Source organism: Tachysurus vachellii, chromosome 6 (genome assembly GCF_030014155.1).
Source record: "Tachysurus vachellii isolate PV-2020 chromosome 6, HZAU_Pvac_v1, whole genome shotgun sequence".
In the NCBI taxonomy this organism is placed as follows: domain Eukaryota; kingdom Metazoa; phylum Chordata; class Actinopteri; order Siluriformes; family Bagridae; genus Tachysurus; species Tachysurus vachellii.
The window spans coordinates 7919882-7934265 of record NC_083465.1 but is presented as its reverse complement, the minus strand read 5'-3'; the positions used below and the strand labels follow the sequence as shown (position 1 = coordinate 7934265).

General features: G+C 36.5%; 1 protein-coding gene across 4 annotated transcripts in view; it reads right to left on the bottom strand.

The window, feature by feature from the left end:
* Window positions 1-14384, bottom strand: part of lyst (lysosomal trafficking regulator) — a 93812-nt gene that overhangs the window by 29370 nt on the left and 50058 nt on the right. For all 4 annotated transcript variants that reach the window (XM_060871987.1, XM_060871989.1, XM_060871988.1 and 1 more), the window contains 17 exons: window positions 14141-14314; window positions 13570-13733; window positions 12131-12321; window positions 10723-10971; window positions 10210-10383; window positions 9622-9771; window positions 9383-9520; window positions 9084-9282; window positions 7856-7984; window positions 6167-6731; window positions 5610-5790; window positions 4838-5007; window positions 4461-4691; window positions 1992-2158; window positions 1751-1903; window positions 582-773; window positions 89-279 (listed from right to left, as the gene is read on the bottom strand). In XM_060871987.1, the coding sequence (XP_060727970.1) occupies window positions 89-279; window positions 582-773; window positions 1751-1903; window positions 1992-2158; window positions 4461-4691; window positions 4838-5007; window positions 5610-5790; window positions 6167-6731; window positions 7856-7984; window positions 9084-9282; window positions 9383-9520; window positions 9622-9771; window positions 10210-10383; window positions 10723-10971; window positions 12131-12321; window positions 13570-13733; window positions 14141-14314 (3418 nt within the window). The remainder of the gene's footprint in view (window positions 1-88; window positions 280-581; window positions 774-1750; window positions 1904-1991; window positions 2159-4460; window positions 4692-4837; window positions 5008-5609; window positions 5791-6166; window positions 6732-7855; window positions 7985-9083; window positions 9283-9382; window positions 9521-9621; window positions 9772-10209; window positions 10384-10722; window positions 10972-12130; window positions 12322-13569; window positions 13734-14140; window positions 14315-14384) is intronic.

Genomic DNA, 14384 nt, shown 5'->3' with positions numbered 1-14384 from the left:
CATCTTCTGAGAGGGGTGATTCCATACTTTTTGCCAGGGGTTGTAGCATAATTTATTAAACAAAAACAGTAAGGCATGTGTCACTTACAAGCCCGATTTTTAGGCCCTCCATCATGAGCTTGAGAAGATCTTTCTGGAAACATCTCATATCAACAAGTGGGAAAGGAACAGGATGTGTGAGGTTATTTTCCTCTGATATTTGCTCAGCATTTAAGGATGTGCTCACTGTGTGATCGGGAGATTCTGGAAAGTTTAGGTCAAGGAAATCCTTTCTGTTGTCTGTTGAGTGATAAGGTATGCACAAAAAGCAAATATTTCAATAATATATTTAGTAATATAAGTAGATGAATATGGACTCCAACTTTTTAAGCAGTTCAGTTTCCATTTGTACATCCATGTAAGCATTAACAGAGTAGCAGTATATTAATGATCAAAATGATTAAAATGTATCTTATGTATATATATTTCATGTCTGCAATATTTACCTAATAAATGACAGAAAGAAACAAAAATTTGCTGGACAAATATAATAGATGTAAGAATAAATAATAAGGAAGTCAGATGTCTATTTGGAAATTTACCATAGTATATTATTCTGTTGACAGCCAGCACTACAAGTCTCTGCAGTCTCTGAATAAACTCGCTCTCACTTGCTCTGATTGGGTTTTCCTGACTCATTCGCCGTTGCATCATTTGGGTAAGCTCATCATTAGCCACAGAGCGCATCCGCATCAGCAGTGAATCTGATTGTACTAAGGAGAATTTCTGCTGGCCTGTGCCAAATACACACACAATAAAAATAACACAGGTCGTTATTCTGGTAAATTCAGTCAATACCAATGATTTTTTCAGACAAGAGAATATCTGGATATTTATGCTGTATTCACTGTGAAGGTGTAACTTGTAACACCAATTGCTTCTCCTTTCAAATGGGTTTATAGCAATTTTGCCTTTAAATCAGTTAATATACAGACAGAGTAAATCTATAACACTGACAAAAGCTTTCATGCTTTGCATACTATTGTCCTCTACACTCATGAAGAGATTTGGTTGAAACAACTGAAACAACTCCTCTTTCTGTTCTCCATGCTTAGTGTGGCACTCACAGACACACAATGCAAATTTATTATGTAATTATGTCAAATCTGTTTTTTTTTTTGTGTTGTTTCAATACACAGACAAAAAAAACGTGTATAGCAAAACATGTGTAATTGCAATACTTTTCTGTGAGATATACTTTATTTTCTGGAATAATTTCAGGGGTGCCAACACTTTTGGCTATGACTGTACAGTATGTAAGATTCATGAATGTGTAAAGGACAGACAGTGGAGGACATTGTCCTGCGTAATTCTGACAAAGACAGAAGTACTTGTACTTAAATCAAAATAACAATTTTGTAATCAAACAGATATCATACTTGATTCCCTCCCTTCTCTCTGAAGACACCAGTTCACATTTTTCACCCTAATTTTAACCCCATAGTGCTGTGGTACGTGAATATCATTATTTATACAATTTTGACGGAGATTCACTTTGAACTTCCGATATGGACTGTCTTTTTATACATTAAGAAGAATAACAGTGACAAAGCTATGTTCAATGAGCTAAATTAAAGTACATATATAAATTCCTCATGGATCATACACCTTAAGAATTACAGAGAATATAGTTTAGAAATATAGACAATGTAGATATTAAGCTATGCATTAACAGACAAGTGTGTAACAAATTTACATGGCCAGTTCTCACCTGTAATGCTCTTGCACTTCTGATGAACAGTGAGCTGCAGAGGGGCAGAAGTGTGGACAGAGGCACTCAACTTCCGAGAGTCCTGATTGGCCGTTGTCTTAATGAAGTTAATGGCTGATAGGAGTATATGGAACTGCAAAGCCCTAGCCATTTCTAATTAGTAGACAGGTAGGTGTCTTAGTGGATAATTTGCTAATAATATGTTATAATTGTTTAAGTAATTAATACAAGAGTTATTTACCTTGGGTGCGATATACTTTGCTGCCCTGCATAAAACCCAGCAAGGTGATAAGATCCTCAATAATGCGAAAGTATTGGGAGCCAGATGAGCTGCAAGCATGGATGGTCACTGCCACTAGCAGCTGCTGTATGTCACATACAAGAAGTCTATAGTCATTTTGAGGAATCCTGTAAAAAAAGAGTATAAATATACCATTTAAATACAGTATTTATTATTAAACAAAACAGACAAACAAAAAAACAAATATGTACATCAGGTTGCTGCACTTTCATCATCAACTAACCAAACCAATGCACAAGATAATTAGATACTTCTACTTTTTCTAACTGAGATAATTCTATTACAACCCCATTTCCAAAAAAGTTGGGACACTTTGTAACGTAAATAAAAACAGTCAATACACACAATATCCACCAGGTGGTGCAGAACCCACTGTCCTACAGGTATAGACCAGATTTTCTAGGGGCTCCGGACCTCAGTAATTTTTTCTAACGACAGACGCCCAGCGTCATCATTAAGGCACCCTTCTCCCGTACTGGACCTGTGTGTCACGTTGGATTGAGGCCTGCTTGGAGCACGTTGAGTAGGATCAGTTAGTATTATCATTTTGGAAAACCACTAGCCACAGTATCAAGCCCTGTTTTACAGGTATATGTTTACCATTTGTTAACTTTATTATTCCTTACATTTATTAAAGTTTAATGATTTATAGCATGGATTGGTAATATTAAGTGTAAATAGTAGTTATATGCTATTGGTACTCATAAATAGTGGCAGATACTATTTGCACCTAAGTATTGTTGTGCATTAAACATTATGCCATGATAACAGAGTGTAAATCATTACATTTAAAGTTCCAATCACTTTCATGACCACAGGTGTATAAAATCAAGCACCCAGGCATGCAGACTGCTTAAAAAAGATGTTTGTTTGAAATCTTTGCAAATTTATCAAAAATTAAAAAATCACATAAATAATATTCACAGCCTTTGCCATGACACTCAAAATTCAATTCAATTCTATTCTATTTGCATAGCACTTTTGACAATGGACATTGTCTCAAAACAGCTTTACAGAACATAAACATAATACAAACATTTTATATTATACAAAGATTAATATAATACAAAAACTATTAGACTTAAATTTAAATGTGTTTGTATTTATCCTCAATATCCTCAATGCCTGCGGTGACTGAGGCAACTGTGGCAAGGAAAAACTTCCCTAGATGGTATAGGCAGAAATCTAAAGAGGAACCAGACTCAAAAGGAAACCATCCTCATTTAGGTGACACTGGAGGGTGTGATTATAAATATACAGTCTGACAATTGTGTATTGATTGGAATGTTGTCCTAAAAGACCAAAATTAAGCTAATATGCATCTTGTAGTCAAACTGAGCGATTGGGGAAGGCCTTAGTCAGGGAGAGGACCAAGAACCCGATGGTCACTCTGACAGAGTTCCAGTGTTTCTCTGTGAAGAGAGGAAAACCTTTCAGAAGAACAACCATCTCTGCAGCACTCCACCAATCAGGCCTGTATGGTAGAGTGGCCAGACAGAAGCCAATCCTCAGTAAAAGGCACATGATGGAACACCTGGTGTTTGCCCAAAGGCACCTGAAGGACTCTCAGACCATGAGAAACAAAATTCTCTGGTCTGGTGAAACAAACATTTAACTAGCAAAGATTTAGCCTAGCAAGTGTCATGTCTGGAGGAAACCCGGCACCGCTGATTACCTGGCCAATACCATCCCTACAGTGAAGCATGGTGGTGGCAGCATCATGCTGTGGGTATGCTTTTCAGAGGCAGGAACTGGGAGACTAGTCAGGATCAAGGAACAGATGAATAAATGCCCTTGAGTGGCCCAGCCAGAGCCCAGAATTGAACCCGATTGAACATCTCTGGAGAGATCTGAAAATGGCTGTGCCCCGACGCTCCCCATCCAACCCGATTGAGATTGAGAGATCCTGCATGGGAGAAACTGCCCCAAAATAGGAGAAAGTATGGGAGAAACTGCCCCAAAATAGGTGTGCCAAGCTTTTAACATTATACTCAAAGACTTGAAGCCGTAAATGCTGCCAAAATGCTTCAAAATGAAGCTGTAAAATGAATGCTTAAGTTTAACTGATTTTGGAATAAGACTGTAACATAAAAATTGTAGAAAAACTGAAGTGCTGTGAATACTTTTCGGATGCACTGTAACCTTTTAAATGTCTGAATTGTTTTATTAGATTCTTAATTTATTATATAAGTTCAATTGATTTTGGAATAAGGCTGTAACATAACAAAATGTATAAAAAGTGAAGTGCTGTGAATACTTTTCGGATGCACTGTAACCTTTTAAATGACTGAATTGTTTTATTAGATTCTTAATTTATATTCCACTGAAACAGACTGGGTATTGACCCCATTGCAAATTTAGTCCCTTATTCTAAACTCTACAGAAGAAAAAGACAATAATTATCATTACCCATTCTCTAGGCCATTGAGTGTGGACAAGGTGTTGATGAGTACATAGAGGAGGCCATGGTCCAGCAGTATATCAGCCAGTTTTGGGCAAGCATTCAGCAGCTGCAGGAGAACACGTAAGGCATTGTGGACCAGTGAGTTTTCATACAAAGAGTTTTCCAAAAGCCCCAATATGGGCACCACAGATCGCTTTCTGAATGGAGAAACACCTTCCATGTCTTCCAGGTCAAGACTAGGTCAAAGGAGAAAATAAAATAAATTATTTATAGTAGAGCCTTTTTTTGATTTCAGCAGTATAATAATGAGAGGGATAATTTTAAATAATTTATTTAAATAATCAAGAACATGAAAAAAATTAATTAAATGCAAAATACTCACTCCTCCTCTAAGCTTACAGTTCGGCCAAACAACATCCCCAGCAAACACTCTAACACACCCTGAGTGCCCTGGTGCAGATACAACTGGTTGGCCAGCAGAGAAAAGCCATGGTTCCTTATGAATTTCTCTTTCTCTTCCTTTTGAGCTCGACTAAAATATGCATCCAGCAGCTGTGTGTGTATTGGGAAGAGACCACAACATTTCTGTTGAAGTAACAAACCCATGTTCTAGACCCTGCTGTGTCCTATTGGCTTGCCTAGACACAATCTGTCCTTTTACACATGCATGCTCAATGAATAAAATAAAATATTAATAAAATATTTGTTTCATTTAGCTATTTCTGTGCGAAATGATCCATCTTTTAATAGCACTGCACCCATATTTTTTTGCTTCCCATGAACACATCTTGTTGTCATCACTGCTGCCATTAAAGTGTGCTTTTTCACAAACTATTTTACATATTTAACACAAAACATGCTCCAAACAGTTATTTTCCTTGGATATGCTTACTATAGTTTTCACTTTAGCTACACGTGTATTGTCTTAATAATAGCATAATTGCATACAGTATCTAGCATAGAAACATTGAGTAGGCTTTTATTCATTTTACTGTGGCATGTATCTAAGCTATGGCTAAGATTGTTTTATTATACAAATGATACATACAAAGAATCACAAGATGTTAATGAAATATTACTTGAACCATTGCTGTACTTGTTTGAAAGAAGTGATATTAAAGAGTGAATAAAAAATAGAAAACTGAGATAAGAACCTTTAGGACCCCTTGTTGAATGAGAGGGGATGGATGGTTAACCAAGACAACAAGGGCTTCAGGCTGGATCATTTTATCCATCACCTGCTCCAGCATGAGGTCTGGCAGCAGTAGCAGTACACCTCTCAGCAGATCATAAAGTCCACAGCAGATTAAAACCACAAAGTCCTCTGTACCAGACCTTAAAAAAACAGAGAACAAATTATGAGAGAAAGAAATTATGGAGAAATGAGGGAAATAAGTGATTTGGATTAAAATCATTAAACAGTTAGGTGGAAAGTTCAGAATTAATAACTGTTCTCAATAACATTTGATTTCATCAACTATGTTCATAGCTTGTAAAACCTGAATAAAAATGTGAATGTAGCGTGAGTACCAATTCAATATTCAATTCAATTTATTTGTATTGCACTTTTAACAATTCACATTGCCTCAAAGCAGCTTTTCAAAAGTATAGAAACAGAATAAAAAAAATAATAATACGTTTATGAATGTCACCATTCTGGTACAGAAAGGCTCCTCATAATTTAGAACAGTGAATTCAAGATCAATTCTACCTGTCACTGGTCTTGTTGTGTGTTTGGTCATAGCCAGGAGAGTAGGTGTAACTCTCCACATCATCATTTGGGGTGGTGCGATCAGTTATGCTGGGCCATCGACCAACAACCATAGAAACGTTTTGTCCGGGAAAGGCCAGACCCAGGCTTGCAAGGTCACTGTGGCTCCTTTGAAAAGACTGGATGCCTTTTAGACTGTCAGGCCTTTGCAGAGCCTCTTCTCCAACCAAGTCAGTGCTGACACTGCCTTCCTCTGTTTGAGCTTCCTTTTCTCCTCCCATGCTAATGGAGACAGTATGATGTACATCATCAACTACATCCAGAGATTCACAGATTGTCTTGGCTGACTCATGGCTGTTTAGGACCTGCCCCTCTCCACCTTTCAGTATTACTGTGCTGTCAAATACATGCTGCACATTCAGGGAGGGAGCCTTGTCTAATTCACAAGGCCTAGGGAAAGCTTTGCTAGAAACATCCTGCCCCATACAGCCGGTGTGGTCCGAAGAAGAATAGGGAGAAGGAGTAAAGATGTTTGGTGTGTGAAACAAAATGTCACCGTCAGGATCTGAAAAGGAAGGCAGGTGCACTTTGGTGTGAGAAATTCTATTTGATTATTATATACAGCTTACAAATAAACTTGACCTACTTGATCTGGCCTAAAGTGTGTTTTCTATAGCTACAAAATGATTAGCACCATTGATAAATATTAGCAAAAATGACCATTTAAATTAATAATGTATAATTTTTAAGATTGAAGGTCTGTGACGCATGGCAAGGGGTCCATGACTGATAGAGTGATTGATTTATTGATTGATTATTTGGGTACCATCATCATTAAAACAAGTATAAAGTTTTTGGTTTTATTATTGAGCTCTCTATTCAGTTAAAACCAGTTTTCTGGTGGTTTGAATGGGTTTAATCCAAACATCAGTAAATAGACCAATAAATAATATCAACTTGAATCTATTAAAAATATGTTCTATCAGAATATGTTCTATCCAGAATAAAATTCTAAATAAATCAATTCTAAAATTCTAATTAAAATCTTCTCTTGACTGTTTATCATCACACACTGAGGTGCACATAACAGATTATAAGAGTTTTATTTCTTGTATTAAACCCATTAGCCCTTCCTCAGACTCACAGCTTTGTCCTTAGACATGGGAAAATAGAATCAGGCAAATTGTAGTCAATTTATCGCTTCACAAAAGCCATGAAGCATTTTTCACTTATTAGGGGACCTCCACATTATGTTACTGTAAGATATTCGAACTGAGCCATTAAAATCAAGGAAACAAAATAGCTAAAATTTGATACACAATATAATAGTGTATGTATAGTGTATTCTTTTATGTCTGTTATTTGATACACAAATATCCAATTACCTTAACAATTTGCAAAAACATATTTGAAGCCTTTTTAATTATTTAATGATTTTTAAGTGCAAAGTGTGATGATAGGGGATGTGTCAGAATCAGAAAACTGCTCAGAAAGACTAATTTTTAGTATATGCTATAAAACTGGACACTTTTCCAAGCCCACAGAATCCTGGCAGATTCTTTAGAGAGGTTATAATCTAACGGCATCAGGCTTTTTTGCAACCAGGTTGTGTGTGCTTTTGTTTTAAAATCTATCCACATATAAATTGAAACCTCTGCTGAGATCTGCTGAGTGTATGGGGTGTATTACCATCAGCTTTTATCTCATTAAATGGAGCTGGTGAGAGTGAGAACACAGAACTACAGGTGGACTTCCCTTCACTACTGTGCTGACGCAGACACAACATGGACTGGACCTTCTCCTGGTACAGTTTACCATCTGAAAGAAAATGTACACATCAATAACATAAGAAGAAAGAATTAAAAAGTAAATATATGTAAACAAGGCAATGTCAGTACATCTTTCCATAGGATTTTGGACCTTGATTCAGTCACTGTCCTGGGTCCTCATTGGTTTAATGTAAAACTAATGTAAACTTCTCCTTCCACAATAAAAAAGACCAGGCTACATTGTTATTTAATCTAAAGACCTACCACTTCCATTTGTATAACTTAATTTGTTTGTGTTTTTGGGTTTTAAATTGTAATTTTTAACTTTGAAATTACCCACTGTAGTACATTTATAAAGCTATAAATAATAATTTTCAAATTCTCTATTACAATGTCTCCAAAAGTCTATATGTTTTAAAGACACTGTGGATAGAATCACAGGAGTGTACAAATCATTATACAGGGCACCCAAGTTAAATATTTCTTCAATAACTGTAGCATGCTAAATTCCACATTTCACCATCTGTTGTTCCACACATATTGTCTTTAAAAGCCTAAAGAATTAGCTTGCATGGATTACAATCAATCAGTAGATATAAAAACACTGGCAAACCTGAGCAAAATAAAGCGCAGTGGAAATCAGTTCTGTGTACTGCATGCTGTTACCCCACAATTAAACTTGCTGACATAAGACATAAGCCTATTTCAACTAATATCCAAATGCCTACTATGTGTTATTGGAAAACAAAGCACAACATTCCCAAGGCCAATTTATGTAGTCACTTGCTGACCTATTTGTTGTCTGCATTAATGCAATTAACTTGCAAAATAGTTTGCCATATGAGTGGCCCATTATTTAGCCTAGTCAAGTTTATCAGGGATCCTAAATGCCAAAGCATTGATCTGGGTGACACAGTTATTAATTAAATATTAATTATTAATGTATCTGTTCACCACAGCAACAGCCAAACATCTACATGTAAATTAAAACTGTAAAAAGGTGTATTGGATAGATTTACCATTTTGTGTTAGCTACCTAATCCTATCAACAATCTTAAACAATTTTCTGTTTTTTTCTGAACTACTTCCTTTTTTTTAAAAATCCGTTTATACAATCATCCATCTGCTGCAGTTGTAAGGTCCCTCACCAATATGTAGAAAGAAGTAAAAGCTGGATGGTGTGTGGCACACATATGTGTTTGTAGGTGGGTGAACAGCCAGAAGAAAGTTGTAGAGCAAACACAGCAGGTCCAGATCAGGGGGCGAACCGAGTACTTCCTGAATGATTTTAATGAAGGACAGGCACACTCCCTGTGGAACAGAGGTAAAGTGCTCATCCTGATTCTCCTGTCAGAATGAAAAATTAAAAGGAAGCGGTTAGAAAGGTATAGTTATGCAGAAAAGGTAAAATTCGGGGTGGGGTGGAGAGGTGGGGGTTGGGTCTTGCCTGGAGCACTTGGCAGCTGAGCAGGAAGCGCTGTACCACTTGGGCTTTGAGCAGCTGCTGAATATTGAATGCCTGCTGAGGATGGTGCTCTCTGATAAGAATTTCTAAAGCACCCAAAAGAGTCTCCCATACTCCACTCTGACAAAACCACAGACAAGACCATAAATTATATTATTTATTAAATGTACTGTATATGAATCCTTTATCTAAAGATCTATGAATACGTTTTAACATGTTACCTGAGCTTTGGCCCATATCTTCCAATCCAGTAGTATTTCTGAGAGCAGCCTCAGGTCTTGCACCACAGCAGTAGAGTCTGTGTCCATATGCCACTGACCATCCTCCTTTACTAACAGGATAGAGCCACTGCAGCAACCCTCCAACAGAGTCTGCAGACAAAAACAATGACATTTAGCAAGTAAATGTAGTTCACTTATATCAAACAAACACACAAATTAAAGAGGGCAAACCTTTTATGTAAACATAAAATATTGACAATAAATAAAAACCTTAGATGGGTATGTGCTTGTCCATAACGTTAATGTTATAAGGGAGAGAACATGAGCTCAAATCTTGACTAATATAGACTAATTCACCTTTAAAGGCTAAATGTATTAAAGGCATGACAAGCCTAGAAAAGAAATGAAAAGAGATTGGTAAACTAAATTCACACACATAACCAGCTTTTATACATTCAGAATAAGCAGGCAGGACTATTTAATGTGAACTGGCAGTTATTGTAATTATATGTATATAAAGAACTAATAGAGATGACATTACAGTTTGATCAAAGCTAGTGAAATTGAAAATATGTAATGAATAAACACCTTAAGAATATGATATCCCACAATGCATTTGGTATTCATGAGGACTTGGTGGATCATGGAGTAGCCATGGCAACACTCCATCTCATGTATGCGATGCTGATTGTGCTTAACCAGTGACAGCAAAACCTGCAGTGCCAATGCCTGTGTCTTCTCGCAATCATTTAGCTCCACTACCTGAGTGAGATCAACAGAAAGAGACAAACAAGAAAGAAAAAAGGAAGATTATCACAATCTTCTTTAGAAACATTTATAAAAATTATATAAGCCATTATAAAAATAGCGATATTCCCCTCTAATGTTTTTGATATCTACGTTTTTGATACATGACCCATGACCTACTTGTCAATAAGTTCTAAACTCTTTAGTGTCGATAACTGAAGGGGAGCCAGGGTACAGAATACTCTTGCACATTCTGACTTTTCTTTCGGTGTTTTTCATAGCCCCAAAATATTATATGTTCTAATATTAATCATAAGTATTGCCATGCTGATTAACGTGTGCCTAAGTAATTACCCGAGCAAAGAGATAGATGAAAGCACCAGTGCCACCGATCTTATGGAGACAGCTGTGGAGTCCAAGGGGCTGCAAAGCCTGCAAATCCCTGAGCGACTGAGGATCGAGCACAGAGCTCTGCAATTCTTTAAGACTGAAGGGCCTCTGGAATGCTACAGGAGCCTTAACCTGACCTTTTAGTCGAATCACTGGCTCATAGATAGTGTAGATGGAGGGACTGCTGGGAGAGTAGACAACAGCTAGGCTCTCCTGGTGATGAAGTGATGCATTTACATAAGGGAAAAAGAAAAGCAATCATTAAGGCAAACAGACATTTGTATACAGTCCCATAGCTTCAGGAATATATATTTATAGTAAACAATTATACCCTGAATTTTACAAAGATAATTAGTGAACATCTTACTTACAGGGTAGTTAATTAACTTTTGTTATTTGTATTTAATTGCTGCTCAGTGTTCTGCTGTTTAAAATAGAGGTCACTAAATCTCTTTCTGGATTCCATGAACCTCTAGAGGCTTGTGGCATTTGGCACCAAGATATAGCTGTAGAGTATTCACCTTTATTGGGGATATTGTTGAGTGGAGAAACAAGTTTACTGAAAAATACAGGACACACTGGTCAAAAATCTCTGTTGCACTGAGTTATGGAGCAGTGCCTACGGAAAAACTGATGGTGGCATCTACTAAGAATGCTCCAATTAAAAGGGTTTTCACACTTCTGCCTCCCAGAAATTTTATGTCAGGCTTCAGGAAAGAAGATTCTGTTGTTGTAATCTGATAGAATCTGACCTTGAATCTGATGGAAGAGTTTAAGTATCTTAGGATCTAATTGGCTCAGCTTTCTTTTAATTGGTTGATCAACACATTATGGTCAAAAGTATGTGGATACCTAACCATTTTACCACTGAGCTACCACATCCCCACACTTCCTCTAAACTAAAAACAAGGTTTGCCAAGGTTATCATACTCACATTGTCCACAGGGGCATTGCTATACTATAGGTTTGGGTTAGTCCTCTTAGTTACAGTAAAAGGAAATATTATTAGCAAACAAAGAAATTCTAGACAATTAAGTGCTTCCACAGTTTTGGCAACAGTTTGGGGAAGGCCAACATCTGGATGTGATAGTGATCAAAAGCAGTCACAAGCAGTGGGGGTTTTGCCATAGGATCACAATGTTGAACAGGCTCAGTGTAGAGCCACTACCCCTTTCAGCCTGTTGCCACCAGTCCCACCATAAAAAAATGTAAGAAAAAACCCTTCTTTTGTCCTAAGGGTATGTACACTTAACTGTATTTAAACTCATAACATGTACTATATAATTCACAAATGTGTAAAGGTAATATTCACAATTCAAGTGTGCTGAGCTCATGTCACTAAGCAATCATCTTAATTTAGCTCTAAACTTACAATGATAAATGAAGTGTCTATTTCAGAATTTCCCATCAGCAGCTCCCGAAGTGGCTCACACTGAAGCACTTCCTGAGTAATATAATTGGAGAATGTCCCACTAGGCTTTCCATACTTGCATGGCATAATGGAGGTAAGGTCAGGGCCATTTGTATATAGATAAAATGCCTCACCAGTGTTTATTCTGGCACCTTAAACAGAAAAGCAACAGTTTATCAGCAAAATAAATAATTAAATTAAAACGAACAGTTCATCCCTTATAAAGTCAATGTTCAGTGAAAAAAAGATAATTCTGTTAATTAACTGAAGCAAATATCTTAATGCAACATTTGTGGACATAACTGAGGATATGATTAATATTACAAATTAGATTAAAATGCATGTAGGCACTGACATTAAAATACATTCATGTTAGAAATAATCAGTCTATACACAATCATGATCAAATAAGGCAATTCCATGCTCTAAAGCAGCATTCTCCGTATAGAGAAAATATGAAGGACATTCATACATATAGGGTTCTCTGTTAAGGTGTTAAGTGTGTCGAAAGACAACACACTGCAATGCTTTATTTCAAAAATTTATTTTTAGTGCCATCACACCAGATGTTACATGGTTTATTGATATATTTATAATATTAATACGGACAACTAAATACATTTTCAACTTATTCCAAATTATATTTGAGATATAATGCATCTTCAGTGTAGCAGTTATTTCTTACATTATATCGATACCTTTCAATACCAGCAATGACATATCTCAAACATCTTATAGCACCAAACAAACAGACTGGTGTCATCAATGCAATGGCAAAAGCCCAAAAATGTCTCAGCTGTTGAGATATTAAATATTTTCTAGGAATTATATTCTTTTTGTGATGCCACTATCTATGCCACATATATATGCATGAAAGACTCCGGTTTCCTCCCTCGGTCCAAAGACATGCATGGTAGGTGGATTGGCATCTCTGGAAAATTGTCTGTAGTGTGTGATTGTGTGAGTGAATGAGAGTGTGTGTGTGCCCTGCGATGGGTTGGCACTCCGTCCAGGGTGTATCCTGCCTTGATGCCCGTTGACGCCTGAGATCAGGCTCCCCGTGACCCAAGGTAGTTCGGATGAGTGGTAGAAAATAAATGAATGAATGAATGAACGAATGAATGAATATATGCATGAAAGTGAAACAAATTTGGATTTCTTATAACAGTAGGCCATCAAACCAGTACATCTTCTGAACAATAAATAAAAAAAATTAAAAAGCAAAAAAATAAATAAATTACAAAATAATAATAAAAAGGCTTTTTAATCAAAGCAAAATGCCAGCTGCATTTTATACCAAGAAAAATGCTACCTTAAATTTACAGTACACACTCACAGAGACATGAGAGAGACAGAGAGATTTACACTTGTGGAAAAATATTGTGGAGAGAAATAAATACCATTAAAAAGAAGCACACTGCCCATATCCAAATGGGATGTGAAGGGTTGTGGCAACTCTTTTGTGTTGTTGAGGTAATGGCCCAGCATGCAGAAGGTCTTGTTACTATCAGATGATAGACTGGATTTCCTGGGAAGGGTGTAGTCCAGGTAGACCTCACATTTTCTGGTAAAGGTATAGGCAGATGTTTAAGGAGACAGATGTTACTGCTGAATACCGTACTATACAGTTGGTACAATGTTACATCAATCTTTTCATTTGGATAGAATCAACTGAATAGCCAAAGATGTAATAGTAAATAAAGAATGCAAAGAAGAAATGCTTTTTTCATTTAAGTGGTCATTCTTAAAGTCACTGTTCTTAAAGTCACTACATTCTCATTTTTTGTAAAAGACTATTATTAATAGATAGATAATAGATATCCATATATGAGATTAGAATATATGGTTTTATCATGCAATTATTGTTTACTATGTAGACCTTAAATCTTTTTTTTTTTTCACAATTTAATTAAAAAAAACACTGTAGTCTAGAAATGTATTACTAAGTAGATTAAGTTGTGAGTGACTTACTTGATGCCACAAACCCAAAGTGCCAAGCAACCATGGATGTTCTTTTTGCCCTCAGGCTGCTCTGTGTAAGTAAGCGCAAGGTGCTGCCAATGGCCTGCACTCAACACACCATGCAAAGATTCTGCCTGGGCCAGGAGACCAGCCTTCATTTCATCATTAGGATCAATACAGATCCTTTGGCCACAAATCAAGATATTCATTATGCTGTATACAGTATTTATTTAACAGTGTAACATCTAATAAC